Below are 15,304 nucleotides of genomic sequence, written 5' to 3' on the forward strand. Positions count from 1 at the left end.
TGCGTCACATCTCATTGGAGGAACAGTTACCAGGAAGTGTTATGTAATCACACCTGAGCAAATGAAGGTTCATGCAGGTTTTTACTCAGTGAGCGCTGAGGGGTATAAACTCCCCTGAGGAGGAGATGTCGAACAGCTGAGACCTGTTCAAATAAACAGAACTTTATTTAAAATGTGAAGATTACGACGGTTTGATTGTGTTTGAAAATACAAGATTTGTGTTCCTAACATACACGGATACTTCTTCTTAAACTTAAGTCTTTCTTTATTCTTCTTTCCAACAACATTTGAGATATTTATCTGACAACTTCTGTACAAAGTTACTTTTAAGATTAACGATACAGAATCAGTTCAATATAAATTGTGGTTTACTAACTATTAATAGTCCAATACTGTGGAATTTTCCCAAAATTTGTTTCTCACCCACTATTTACATTTTTAAGACTCATCTATAAACGTACTTGTACTCTATTGCCTTTATTCTCAATGACTTTTCGATTTAAAGACTCTATCTGTGAATCTGTAATATGTAAATCTGTGAGCTCTGTGATACAGTGCACGTCGTTCTTACCTGTTCTTTTAATGGTTGTTCTTGGTCTGTTTTGAATATTGTTGCCATGATTGCTGCAACTGTGATTTAAGCTTTGCAACTAAAGTAATAAATGCTGGATCTACTGTTATTGTTGCATTTAGAAATCATAATGTGGATGTTTGATTTTCTTTGTTTTCCTTTTGCATACGAACATGCTTAATTTTTTTTCTATCTGCTTTGTAAAGCACTTAGGATCTACAGCGTACAGCGATTTATAAATAAAGTTGAGAATTGAATAAAAGCCATTTATCCCTCAGGTTGGCTTTCCCCTTAATAGATGCCACATAAACTGATAAACACATCCATTCACTAACAATAAAATACCAATAATACGATTTATTACGAATGATATTAGCAAAAAGAGGCCATAAAACATGAGAAGTGACTTCATTATTGCCCTTTGGGCTAAGTCACGCGTACCAGCACAGCCACATTACCGAGGAGTCCTTCCTTAGCACACACACTCGATCACACACAAAAAAAGAGTCAACACTGCTGCAGGTTTTAGACGATTTCCTTTTAGCAGCTATACACATAACACATGTCCTTCCCAAAGGTCACCATTATTTGCTTTGCGTCGGACGGTTCAAGCCTCCAAATCGGCCATTAATTCCTGATAATGGACACCTTGTTAGACATCGTCCCTTACATAATATAAAATAAGGGATACATGTTGGTGTTTGAGGAGCCACTCTTCCCTTTGTTTTTAAAGTTGTGGTTTTGAGTGGGGTTTTTTTTCTTTTTTTTCTTTTTTGTTGTTTTTTTTTTTCATTTTTTGGGAGCAATAACTGTATAAAAAGCCAAATTTAAATTCACCTCTCTGTGTCTCAGGTTCCCACGTCGACCACGGAGCTCAGTACGATGCTGCTTCCTCGTCCTTCGTCCACACAGGAGTCAATACGGAGGGGGAGAGCGCTCAGTGCTGCCAGCTACCTCACAGACGCCATGGAGGGTGAGGAACGACACCAGCGGCATTAAAAAGTTTTAGTATGACAATAAGAAAGAAAAAATAGCCAGGTATAATTAAACACATAATCTCATTTGTCAGGCAGGACTACTTGTCTGTTTAAGATGTGGATGTAGTCAACCCTTAAATGACTGAAACCCTAGAGAGTCTGATTGTAAAGAAGCTAAGAGGTCCTTCTTCTCAGTTGGATGGCCGCTACTTCATTATTAACATGATTTAACCGGTTTAATCGCAGCGGCAATTGTTTGTGGATAACTTGGCTCAGGGACAAAAAAAAAAAAATAGTTGTAAACGGTGGCTAGTTAATTTAACAGCACAGCTTTTACACAAAGGTTCAGATAGTGTCTTTTAAGCCATGATTGGTATCATCACCTCTCTTTGGGAAAGCCTCTGAATATTTATCATTTCTTTTGGGATCTTGTCTTACTCTTTACCCCAGTGTGCTTGCTTTTGTGTGTTTGTGTTTCACGTTCATGGTAGCCTGTGTGTGTGATTGTGTAACCATGTATTTTTCAGAGTTTTGCATCTGAATGAGTCTTTTGTTGACTAGTGTGTTCACTTTTTTGGGGGGTGAGGTGGGGGGGGTGGGTCTAAAACAGAATTGTGCAACCATGTGAGTTTGTATGAAAATGTGTGTTTGTGTGTGTCGCTGGCCCAGCCAACCCCGGGGGATCGCTGGCTTTGTTTGTGCCAGAGCGACACAGAGAGGGAGGGAGAGAGAGTTATCCAGGTTACCCTCATTAACCATGAGATCATTGAATCTTTCAGTGTGCATGTTTGTGTTGATGATATTCATGTATCAGATTTTGTATCTTCTCTGTGTGCGTGTGTGGTAGGTCTGCTGAGTCACTGTCTCTCCCTACGGCTCCCTACTGCTCTTACAGAACAGATCATTATAAGGCAAAATACAAAACCCCTCTGCTGCCCTCTCTCTATCTGTACACCCCTCATCCTCTCTGTCCCGGTTTTTACATATTCTTGGGTCTAAATGTCTAAAAGGTACGGGAAGTTCAGAATTGCTCGAGTAAATTGCTTCAGCCTGCAGCCACATACCAGGCTGTAATAACTGCAACATAATCCTTTTTTTTTTTTAAGGACACGCTCAGATTGTTATTCTTAGTGTCTGACAACATCAGATACATCTTCTCTACAGAGATATAGCTATTTGTTAAGGATTTCGACTGTTTTGGGGGCAGAAAATCGCAGTTCATCACTGTCTTCAAATCCACCAGACTCCATTGACAAAAACAGTCATTTTAACCGGCAGAAAATGAGAGTTGTTTGTCGACTGTTTCACCCTCATTTTGTGTCACGCAAATGTTGTATTGGACTGTAAGTCGTCATTTAAATCATCAAAGTCATACAAATGCCTTGATGAACTTTTCTTCTTTCTGTTTTTCTTCTTCAATGGAGTCTGGTGGCTTTGATGAAAATATTGTAGCTGCTGTTCTGTATTGAATCTCCTCAGGGATCATTTTGTTGTCAGAATCAATGTCATGAATAGACATCTACATTTTTAACAGATTGCCTTGGAGAGTATTGACATCAATGTTTTTCCTTTCAAGCTTTTCTGACCATCAAATACATCCATGGTTCTCGAATGAGCTTGCATGTCTTTCATAAACAAAGCACTGGTGGAAGGGTCAGTTTGATTATTTGTTCTTAGGTGTCTGATGCCAAGTGTTTTTAGTTTCTTCCTACTCAGTTCAGGTATTATAATGTATTTAATAGTTTTTTTTCAAGGATGCATGGAGGTGAACTCCCAGAAATCAGTCTCTATCGTCATTGAATTTCAAGTCTTACCTGAGATACTTTCTGTTAAAATCAGATTAATTTATCCCTTTTATCTAATGCACCCCATCTCATCAAAAATAAACAATCAATTGTCCTCTTTCTCTTTGTTAATTAATGGATTTTTCCCCCCATTTATCCAAGCTCTTCCTCAATGACTTTACTTTCATTTTTCTAAACCTCTCCTCTCTTCCCTTGTTTTTTTTTTTTTTAAATCCCATTTCCTGCAGAGCTGGAAGAGGCCCACAAGAAGTGTCACCCGTGCTGGTACGTCTTCGCTCACCGCTACCTTGTTTGGGAGTGCTCCCCCAACTGGCTGAAGCTGAAGCAGCTGGTTAAGATCATGGTGATGGACCCTTTCCTGGACCTCGCCATCACCATCTGCATCGTCCTCAACACACTCTTCATGGCCATGGAGCACTACCCGATGACCGAAGAGTTCAACGGCATGCTTAGCATCGGAAACCTGGTAGGAACCACTGATGGATCGATGTAGGGATAAATAGTTAATAGATGGACGATTGGGTAATTGGGTTAATGGATAAATCAATGATTAAACCACTGAATGATTGAATGATTAGAGGAGTGGAAGGAAGGATGTACTTACCTGTCAGTACGATTTGATTATTGGACGGGTGATTTACATAACTTCAAATCAAACATAATGCGAGTTCAGGAGGCAGTTAAAGTGACGCAGAAGAGGGTGCGTTGCTTTTGGACATGTTCAGAACTCTCATGTAGTATATACAGCTGCAGATATAATTATTTTCTAAAAAAGGTGCGTGTGTGTGTGTGTGTGTGTGTGTGTGTGTAAAAGCTGTGGGAGGATCGGAGCTGACAGAAACGGGTCGGATAGCTGTAAACCAGCATGACTAACTCTCCCAGGTTTGACCCTGAAGGTGTGCTGAAGATCTGACAGAAACTGATAGGTTTATGCAATATGGTAATTGGTTCACCTGAGGTGCGAAACGCTGATGTTGTTGATCACACGTACACACACACACAAACACCAAACACACTCTCTTGTACCTGTCCGGTGGTGTCAGGTTTCCTTAGATCATGCAGCTGTGCCCGGCAGAAAATGGTAATAAAGTTTATAAGTAAAAACAGAGACTAGGCCAGCCTGCGGTGGTGTTCAAGCTGTGGAGTGGGAACTAAAGGTGGGCGAATTCGGCCATGGTAACTTTATCAAGGTAGGGGATTCTGTCCTTTTATAATAAGGACCACAAGTAATTTAATTTAATTTCTAATTTGGTCTCATTTTTAAACACGGTTGACATTTGTTTTTTTGTATAAAAAGTTCTGTATGCTTTTATTTTCATTTTGGTATTGTCTTAAGCAAAGGATACCTTCCTTCCTCTTTGGATACAAAAAGAAATGCCACAAAGAATATGTGCTAGACTGAACATTAAGGAGCAAGTAAGTGAAAAGAGAAAGTTTAAAAAGTGAAATGTTTGATGTCAGGAGGTGGATGATAGATATTAATTCTGACTCATCAACTAAACTGTCTGGGAGTTGTTGGTTTTTTTTTAAGTGAAATGAGACAATTTAAGGCACAGCAGTGTTTTTCTTTTCCATCACTGTGACGACAGGAGGAGGCTGCTGTCAGTGAAGTGGCTTGGCTAGGCTGCTCATAAAGAGACATAATAGCACACAATCAATGTGATTATAAAAAATGAATGCATTTATTTCTGACATTAATCGCTGTTAATCCTGACAACCATAATTATAAGTTTTTAAGATCCACAAGATCTGATGATGAATTTCAGATTGTTAGATATCAGGTTTGAGCCTCAATATATTTGTCACCTGTCCATATGACACAACGTATACCTCGTTTACAATGATACACAAGTCCATTATTTTCAGATGGCTTCATCTGGAAAAGGCTTCATAAAAATAATAAAGTGTTGTTGAAAATATATAGCAAAAGTATCTCTGCCCTCTGAGTTGAATTAAACTGGATTAAGGATGATAATTAGTTTCAGTTAAGCATCATTATCTTATACAGTATCTTCAGCTGGTCAGACAAACAACCTTAAGATGCCTCACTCAGTGAACACAACCAGCCGTTATACAACCTCCCTCGCCTCCTCTGCACTCTGATGGAGCTGTGTTGTACTTCTGCAGCGTAAACAGTCCAAACTTCTGACTCCATTCAATTATGAGCCGTTCAGGTCTCAGATAAAGGCTGAGTCACGTCAACAGTATCCGATTCCAGTCTCGAGTCGCTAAGTTCTTCAGAGGATAAGGCCGCTAATCCTCACAGATGTTTACATAGCATTTAGCTTGCCTTTCTGACGGACAGGAGAGCCCCTAGTGTGTGTGTGTGTGTGTGTGTGTGTGCGTGCGCTTTATGTAAGACAGTGTGTAGAGGATCATGTCAGGACATTACCGTGCTGACAGAATCAATGTCTGCTAATGCTCCCACTGTTTGTTGTTGTTTGTCATTCGCTCTCTGGTTTCAGTATTTCCATGTGTGCACAGATCTAAAGGATGTATATATGCTTTCATCCAAAGAGCTGCTCTGTGCATTAACCCACAGACTCTCCTGAGTGTAGTTAACCTGGATTGGCTCTGACAGTGGAGGCAGACAGTATACTTTGAGTCAAACTGGATTTATTATGGAGTTCTGGTAGGGATAGTTTTGATTTTATAAGCGACAGAAAACGTTAGTTTTATCGTCAGACTAGAGTCGTTTTTTTGTTGCAGCCTTATTAACACAAACCTGCAGTAGTAGGTGTATGAATCAGAGAAATGTGTTGAGTTTATCGCCAGAAAACGGTAAGATTGATTGTGGGTCTGCACTCCACATCTATCAACAATAATTATAACTTCTGGATCTATAACGGCAGGATTATAAACTCCATATGGTTTCACGCTACTTAAAATAAAAACTATGTTTTATGAGGTAAACTTTTTCAGTTCAAATGGGAAATTTGTGATTCATTGTGTACTGTAACTAAAACCTGACAGATTCTCCTGTGCCCCGAGGTTTCATCACAAACATTTGATCTGGAATCCATAAAAAAAAATTATATATATATATATATATATATATAGTTGTTTGCTTGTCATCTTACAGACACGCCACAACTTCTACTTTTTTATAAATCTTTGTTTTGCTGTAGAATTTGCCTTCAAACTGTTGAGTGTAAATAAATAACAGTAAAATCTGTTTATTTGGGGATTTGAGACAGATTTCAGCTGGCACGTTATTTGGTTATGGGGTTGCATATAGATTGTGGTGTTCTCCATGCTGGCTGTGTGGTCGGGTGAAGAACAGGGGGATATGCGCCACCACGTGACCATAAACAGCTCAAGTTGCTACAGTAGGTGACCATAACAACTGGTGAGAAAGGTGCTAGTTTGTGGATACACAATGTATCTGTCCACTTTTCAGAAGAAAGCACAGGACCTATTTTTTTCTGATGAGGAGGAAGGTACTAGCAGCAAAGAAGAAGAGGGTGTGGGTTCATGCTAGTCTCAGGGCAAGACAGGATTTGGGGGTGTTTAAGCTCATCATATTTGGACTGCTTCTAGGTATACTTCAGGCTAAGAAGAGAGCAATTTGACAGCCTGTTGGGGAGAGAGTTGCTATGACATTTACAAGAATGAGGACAAACTTCAGGCAGCCGATCACTGATGGCAGAACGTCTGGCGATTTGTCTCAGGTGGGTCTTGTTGGTTGTGATGTGCTGAGGTGTGGTCAAATTTCCGCACAGCGAGCACGAACACGCGCGAACCTGCAGTGTGCTCAGATACGCTCCTGCGAAACATAGACCGCGAATGGAAACGACAGCGGCATGCAGAGCTCCCCGCATTCTATCTGAAAGCCCCTTTAGACACATGGAGACAGATGGACTGAAGCTCCGCAACTCCACGACTGTGAGAGAGAGCAGGTGAGGATATGAAGACAGACATGAGGGAGTTTGGTTTTCACATGGTTGGAACAAACGCACATGATTCGAGGGTTGGACTTGGGTAGGGGGCTCAAGGCAGTGACTGAAAGTCTGAACACAGTTTGAGTAGCTTCTTTTATTATGGAGGCGTACAGTCTTTACACTCTCTTCTTTCTCATCTGTGCCCTCTAGTTCCTATGAAGGACAGTTTAAGAATAAATGATAGTTGTTGATAATAAATATTCACTGCTTCCTAATTTCCTCTCAGTTTTGTTCGTGTGTGAGTGAAAAATGAGCCTGAAATCGACCGTAATGAATTTACTTTGTGGAGAAAGAAAAGAAAGAGGACCGTAGAGGTGAAACTCATTGAAAGAGAGATTGTATGTGTGTGTTTGTATGTGCATGCGTGGGCTTGCGTGCTTATGTGTGCTTGCCTGTATGGGTTTGTTTTCCTGCCTGTTGATAAAGGTGCTCACACGCATGCAGCGATTGGGACCAATAAAATTATTCAAATATAAATTAGTGTAATTATAAATTCATTATAAATTATGTCACTTTAAATATTGTCAGCTTTTATTATTTTTTTATTTTTTTATTTAAGCAGAGTACCACACAACAATGATCTCCTATGTCCAATTTGGATTAGCCTGTGTGATGTCAAACAGTGAAATGTCTTACTCATCTATCTGTAGTTTTGAAATCTGTGAGACCTCCTGTAAGTTTTTAAAGAGCTGATTTCAGGAGAAAATAAAACTTTTTGCAAACTGGAGTCACAATAAAGTATTTCGTTTTAAATGTGTCTGTACTCTATTTGTCAAGCTGCTCCCCAAGGTCGAAACCTGCCAATCGTGTGTGTGTATGTGTTTGTGCGTGTGTGTGTGTGTGTGTGTGTGTGTGTGTGTGTATCCTGGTGCTTACTCATTACATCTGCCTGCTTGTGACAAAAACAGTCACGTGTCTTTTACACACACACACACACACAGCCGTCATCCTCTCTGTGCTGATGTTACTGTTATTAGTGATTGCTGATGTCGACACACACACACACACATATTGTGCCTGGTCAGAGCAGTTTCTCAGTCAGTGAATCACAAGTTGCCTCTGCAGAAACTCTCTCTGTCCTCTGTGCTGACCTTAAAACTCATCTCTCAGTGTTTTATACCAAACTGTTAGCGAGGTTAATACTGCAGCTCTGTAATGGATTAAGTCTGTCTTGAATAAGGCTGAGATTAACCTTCCTGTGTATGTGGCTGTGAAGCATTTTTGATACTTCTCACGTGTTTTTTGGGACCCCGAATAATGAAAAGTTAAACCTGAGTGGATGAAAGTGCCACATCTCTGTTTCTCCTCCATCCAATCAGAAATCCAGACGACAGGCAGAAAACAACTGTCAAAAAATATCATCAAGGTCATTCTTATTCAGTGGAGGAATGCATAGGAACATTTGTGAGGCGTTTGTTGCAATGAGTGGTTAGTGTGTACAGCTCTAAAACATAGGAAATGTCCTCGTCTGACTTGACCCTTTGCACCAAGTCATCACCACTCTCCATATTTCTTGTTTCGCTTCAGTTGTCCCACATCTGCGAAACAATAAAAAATAAAAGGAAGTGGCTGCTTTAACTGAATCACTGTGATCAAGGGAGACAGTCATACCGCACAAAGCAGAGAAAACAACACAATCATCCTTTTTGATCTTGTATCCGTTAAGCCGAACTGTACGGTGTGATTAATGAAAGCAAGTTTAATATTATTCTATGGAATCATATAAAAGTGAACTTCAGGACACACATTTATAGTGGTAGCTGAAAATTTAATACTCCACAAATAACATGACACAACGAGGCAAAATTCCCATCAATTGTGAATTTGCATGACTTAAAAAGCTTGCAGCCAGTATAAATTCTTGGGGCGCTGAGTCGCTTAAGCCAATTAGCGCTTAGATTTCCTGACTTCATTGAATGCATCAGAAATTTTCTGAACTCCATTCAACAAACATTTTAAGTCTTTTAAAAAGTAGTGTTTTCCCCTCTTGAACACAGACCTGACAAAGCTTGACTCTTGACTTTTTTCACATTTTCATCATGATACTATTTTGGTGAACTTAAGACCTGTTTGTGTAGGTTATTCACATTAAAATTGGTTTAGTTTTGGGGTTGACACTCTTGAAGTAGGCCAGAGTAAAGCCTCTGTGTAACTTACTTTTTACAGTTAAACTGAGAGTCACCAGAAATAAATTAACCAGCAGCAGACCAGTTGATGGTTTCCATCAGAGAACGCTTCCACAGTGGACTTCACTTACAAATCACAACTTATATTTAACGTGTCTTTCATTGTCTGTGAAACAATACTCCATTGTAAATGTGGATCTAAAATTGTAACCAAAATGTGGCAAAGATTTGATTTTTAATCAAATATTAGTGAAAAGCTAATGAGTCATCCGTCTTCTTGTGGTGTTATCATTTTCAGAGCTTTAATGTGTGCGGCCGTCCTCTGCGGCTGTTTGAGGCCACAGGCTGCTGCTGATATTTGACAGATGAACTGAGTTTAACTTCATCAGAGTCACCATGTCCGCACACACACGAACACTGCTCTGATCAGCAACACAACCCCACCTCACGACACAACATGTCACTGAACCCATCGTTGACGTCTTCTCATTTGTTTAAGATTCCCTCTCTGACTCTCTTACACGATGATTTATTTCACATTCTCCTCTCCTTTTTCGCAACCTTTTTGTCCTAAGAGGGCCTCCTTCATCCCCACATCACTCTATCACATGTGTAAGAGGGCGAGAGAGAGGCTCTTCTGATGTCAGTAATAATAACAGCGTGATTGTTGAGTAGCTAATCAACGCACTACAGAGTTAATGAGCCCGTATAAGAGGATCATCTTTGTGTGCGAGTGTGCGTGTGTGTGAGTGTGTGTGTGTGTGTGTGAGTGAGTGCTTTAGAGCGCGAGGTAACCCCGGAAACAGCCTGATTTTGTGATTGAGTGATTTTGCGTGAAGACAAAAATATTCAGTCAGACTTTATTAAATCCCAGAACTCATTTTTTTGGTAGTCTTGCACATACAAGGATGAAAACAAACACATACACATACACACGCTCACACACACACACACACACACACACAGAAAGGCTGACAAATGGACACACGTGTCACGTAGCCGGTGTCACATCGAGGATCCCCTTCTTTCTGGAACAACAAGCAGGGAGCGAGGCTGCTGCTGCTTCTGCATGGACAAACCACACACACACACACACACCCTTAAAAATACACTTTGAACAGATACACACTTTGAGACATCAAACACACACGTGATGTAAGGCAGAGTGACACAAACACTGGACAAGCTAAGGTCTGCAGAGAGAGAGGCTTAAAGGATCAAACCACAGGAGCAAACAGATGAGAAAAGGGATGTCTGAATTAATCAGTTTCATAAAATGACACAAATCAGAACCAACGCTGTAAGCTGCAAAATCAGTGTTCCTACACTTATTCATTTTAATATGCTTCTGCCTTTTGACAAACTGTTTGCAGGTGCTGTTGATCTGCAGTTACTCAAATGGCCACCAGAGGCTGCCTCTTGTAGTGAGTCAATCACAGTAGAGGCTCATGATAAAAATGTCGAACATATCAGCAGAAATATTTACAGCCTGGTACAAAAACAGTTTGGGTTTTGTAGCTCATTTATCTTTTTCAGGACAACTGTAAAGACTGATTTTTTCATACAATTTCCCAGTTTGAATTATATTGAGGCTTAAAATGATGTTAAAGATGTACTGTTCTTCACCGAGTAAGAAAACCTCCCCGATCTGTAATCGTAAGGGTCTCACACATTTTCAAAATCGTTCGAAATAAAAAAAAACATCGAGTTTGTGGCCAGTTAAAGGTACTTTTAAGCATATGTTTTTAAGTAACTAAAAGCTATTTTTGAAGGTATGTCACATTACATTAAATAATTATGAAAGCTGGCTGTCTGCTCGGTTACCCCTCAGCTTGTCGCGTCACTGAACTTAACCTGTGAGCCGTTTTTGCTGTTGTTTTATGTATACTTGGACAAATAACCAGACTGTCTAATAAGTCTGAGCTTCCCTTCTTACAACCAGTCCAGTTCTGTCATGCGCTCGCCATGTGTACCATCGGAGCCGACAATGCAGTACAGCAGTGTGTGTGTGTGTTTGTGTTTGTGTTTGTGGGTGTGTCTATTTGAAGTTAACCTGGTCTGAAAAGTCCTAGCCTTTGGCTAAAACTGCCCTCCACTTAACTCTTGTATCTCAATGTGCGTTGATGCGTGTGGTTGCGTGTCTAGCTTTCTGGTTTGGGTGTCGATGTCAAAGCGGGTTTAACAAAGCTGATTTGGCTGATGAGTCAAACTGTTCTTATTATTAATAACTGATCTGTTGTTATATGTTGTTGAAGTAGGCGTTTAATCCTCTCTGTACCTGTGTGTGTGTGTGTGTGTGTGTGTGTGTGTGTGTGTGTGTGTGTGTGTGTGTGTGTGCAGGTGTTTTCGGGGATCTTCACAGCAGAGATGGTGTTGAAGATCATCGCTCTGGATCCGTACTACTACTTCCAAACAGGCTGGAACATTTTTGACAGCATCATCGTCTGCCTCAGCCTCATGGAGCTCGGCCTGTCAGACGTGGAGGGGCTCAGTGTGCTGCGCTCCTTCAGACTGGTAATTCAGACTAGAACCTGAAACGCAAAGATACATGAAGTTATACTTAGAGGTTGTTTAGGAATGAGACAGCAGACATTGTACACATACTGACTAGTTGACTCACAGCTGAAACAGCATTTGGGTGGGAGTAGTTTAAGATGATGAGATGATTAGTTGTTGACGAGGATGTCCCTAAAGAGTTAACTGGAGTTGATTTTTCTGTCAAAGACAAATCAGCCAACCACACAAACACGGGAAACACGCAAATATTTATGCCTGTCTGAGTCTATCTCTCAAAGTGTCGTTCCATGTTTTGTCAGACACTTCCCAGGGCAAACGGACACACTAATAAGAACACTTATGGTCATGTTTACTCCATTCTTTTTTGTACCCTTTATATTTGTTTGTTTTTTGCCTTTTCCATCAAGAAAACACACTTTTAAACGTATGCTATCAGGGTTTAAAGGTTCCTTAAATCAGACTGTAATGGGTTAGGAAAGGGGAAAGCAAGTGTGTGTTAAAGTACTACTAGAACTTAAAATCCATGCTGGAGGGAACCTTCAAATGTACTTTACTATTTATAAGATAGCTGAACTTGTTTGAAAAGATATTACCTCAAAATGTACCTTATAGTCATAGCCAATGGACACCTTAAAACAGAACCTAAAGGATACAACCTGTGACATGAGGGAACTCTGAACATTGACCAGGTGAAGTTCTCAGATTGTCAAGATCTTGTGATATTTAGACTCTTCACTCATGTTCTCTTGTTTCCAGCTTCGTGTGTTTAAACTTGCTCGATCGTGGCCGACACTCAACACTTTGATCAAGATCATCGGCAACTCCATGGGCGCCCTGGGCAACCTGACGCTCGTCCTCGCCATCATTGTCTTCATCTTCGCCGTGGTTGGCATGCAGCTGTTTGGTAAAAACTACCAGGTAACACCCCCGTCACTGTAAATAAAACAGAAGCTATCTAGATTCATAAGAATACAGTGTCAGTACATCATTGTGCCTCTTTGTTCCCTCCTCCAGGACTGTGTGTGTAAGATCTCAAAGGATTGTGCTCTTCCTCGCTGGCACATGAAGGACTTCTTCCACTCCTTCCTCATCGTCTTCAGGGTACTGTGTGGAGAGTGGATTGAGACCATGTGGGACTGCATGGAGGTCGCTGGTCAGCCACTCTGCATCCTGGTCTTCATGCTGGTCATGGTTATTGGGAACCTTGTGGTGAGTGAGCTGTGAGCCTTAGCTAAGATGTTACTTTTTTTTCCCTGTGATTTCTGGAACAAATGAGGCTGCTGAACCAGAATTTATGATTTCTGGATTTTTTTTGTTTGTTGTTCATCGTGGTTTTTGTTTGAATTTGTAGCTTTGGAAGCTGAACATCCCAGCGGTAGATTTCTCTCGACAACTCCCAAATAAAGGGTGTTTTGGTTTGAGGTATAAATTCATTTAAAAGTCTAAAGTAGTTGAGATAGATTCGTGGACTGATAAGGAAAGTAGATGTAAAGGTTAGAGGAAGGTTGGATGTTTTAGTGGTGACCCTGTGTTTAACTCCGTCCAAAGAATTGCTGATTTCTTAAGTGAGATCTACTGAGAGATTCAGACAGAATAAAAGTTGATCTGCTGACCTTTACTCTCTCCGTTCAGCTCTTTCTCTTTTCCTGTTTGACCTATGAACATTTACAAAAGATTCTCATTTATCCATCTCTCACTCTCCACAACTTTCTTTCTATTATGTAAAATAAAAAGACACTAAAACATACAGATTGAGAAAGAGTGAGACCAAATGATCTTGTGTTCTGTGCTTTTCAAATATCTTTGGAGGGAAAAATCCACCGTTTCCAAGAAAAGAAAAAAAAGTCCCCTTTAAAAAATAATGATCCTGAAGGACAAAAAAGAACAACTTCTGACCTGATTTCTGCGAAAATTAGTGTTTATACTTCTGTTTTCCTGTGAAAGAAACTTAAATGATGCTGTTGAACTCCTGACCGTATCCTCTTGAATCATTTTAAAACAACTTATCCTTTTAGTGTATAGCTGAAAAGTCAGTTTGTTTTTTATGACTTCTTTCTTCATGTTCTTTATGTTCCACAGTCAAATACAAAAGTCTTTTGTCTTTTATGTCAAGTTCTACAAACTGACATGTTACTGGAAGAATTATATTCTTACTGTTTTTTTCTTGGGTAAAAAATAAGATATTCTACAACAAACACAGACACAAGCAGAGAGTCAGTCATCCTGCTGGACAGTAAAAGAGGAACGATTTCCTTTCTTCTGATAACTATCTGTCATCTCATCTTACACACACCCCCGCCGACACACACACATACTCACACACACACTGTTCTTTGCGGGCTCAATTTACCCGCCTTACTATAAAATGTACCAGCCCGCAACCGGCGCAAACATGTGTACACCTCTAAACACATCAATCAATCCATTAGTGGGTGTGTGCGTGTGTTTGTGTGTCTTTAATCAGAGGGATTCAGAGCAGACAGGAGGTGGTAACCGGAGAAGAGAAAGCACCAATATCTGATGGTCCACACATGCACACACACATGCACACACACATACACACACACATACACGTGGGTTAGAGCTCGACTGTTATCACGTAAAATCACTTGGACAACTGTGAAGTCAAATCAAGTGGGAAGTCAGAAAACTGACAGTTAATGCAGGTACTTGTGAACAAGGACTTTAGCTTTGCATTTAATTGGCGGACAAGTACAAAAGAAAGATTTCTACAACATTTTTTAATGTCCTCATGACAACTGAATGCTCCGGTTTTTGTCACTGACAGGCTCTGATTGCTACTCCAAGGGACTGGAAATATTACGGAAAAGTTCGACCTGAAAAGAAATCACTTAGATAAAGTTTACGATTTTTACAACTCGGCAGTGCTTATTTTATTATTTTAAGTGGCTCACAAGACTCCATTGGCAACCGCCAACATTTTTTAAGGAGAAAAAGATATTTTCTCTCCATTGACGACTTCGGCTGCTGGGCATCCTCTCGTTTGGTTTTCGGCAGATTCTTATCTGACCTGCATGACCGATTTTGAAGTCAGGCCCAATTGCAGCTCGATTGCACATTGTTTTCAGCGTACAGGAGGCCGATCGCAGCTCGATCAGTCGGAGTGTTTGAAACTTTGGTTGTTCGACTGCACACACTAAGAGTTACAGCAAAGCCACGAGCTGAGTCGGGTTTTGTTTTCCTGTGGTGCTATTTGTTGGACAGCATCTGAAATCACCATGGCAACCGTTTAACGCGATTCTATCATCCCATCACAACAAACGAGAGATCTCAGGAATTCCAGCTGACTAGGAATATTTTTTATGATGCTGCTTGTTATTTTGTGTTTGCCGATGATGCTTCTACT

The 15,304-nt window shown here is 40.3% G+C and overlaps 1 protein-coding gene and 1 long non-coding RNA gene across 2 annotated transcripts in view; one reads left to right on the top strand and one right to left on the bottom strand.

Annotated features, from left to right (window-relative positions):
• The window catches only part of LOC306835406, a 145,954-nt gene extending 134,512 nt beyond the window's left edge, over positions 1 to 11,442 (bottom strand). The window contains exon 1 of the long non-coding RNA XR_013780639.1: positions 11,417 to 11,442. This is a non-coding gene — a long non-coding RNA (uncharacterized lncRNA). The remainder of the gene's footprint in view (positions 1 to 11,416) is intronic.
• The window catches only part of LOC306835389 (sodium channel protein type 3 subunit alpha-like), a 169,690-nt gene that overhangs the window by 104,919 nt on the left and 49,467 nt on the right, over positions 1 to 15,304 (top strand). The window contains exons 18-22 of the mRNA XM_079361877.1: positions 1,424 to 1,544; positions 3,581 to 3,819; positions 11,761 to 11,934; positions 12,694 to 12,855; positions 12,952 to 13,146. Coding sequence (XP_079218003.1) covers positions 1,424 to 1,544; positions 3,581 to 3,819; positions 11,761 to 11,934; positions 12,694 to 12,855; positions 12,952 to 13,146 — 891 coding nt within the window. The remainder of the gene's footprint in view (positions 1 to 1,423; positions 1,545 to 3,580; positions 3,820 to 11,760; positions 11,935 to 12,693; positions 12,856 to 12,951; positions 13,147 to 15,304) is intronic.

Source organism: Symphodus melops, assembly GCF_947650265.1.
Source record: "Symphodus melops genome assembly, chromosome: 14".
In the NCBI taxonomy this organism is placed as follows: domain Eukaryota; kingdom Metazoa; phylum Chordata; class Actinopteri; order Labriformes; family Labridae; genus Symphodus; species Symphodus melops.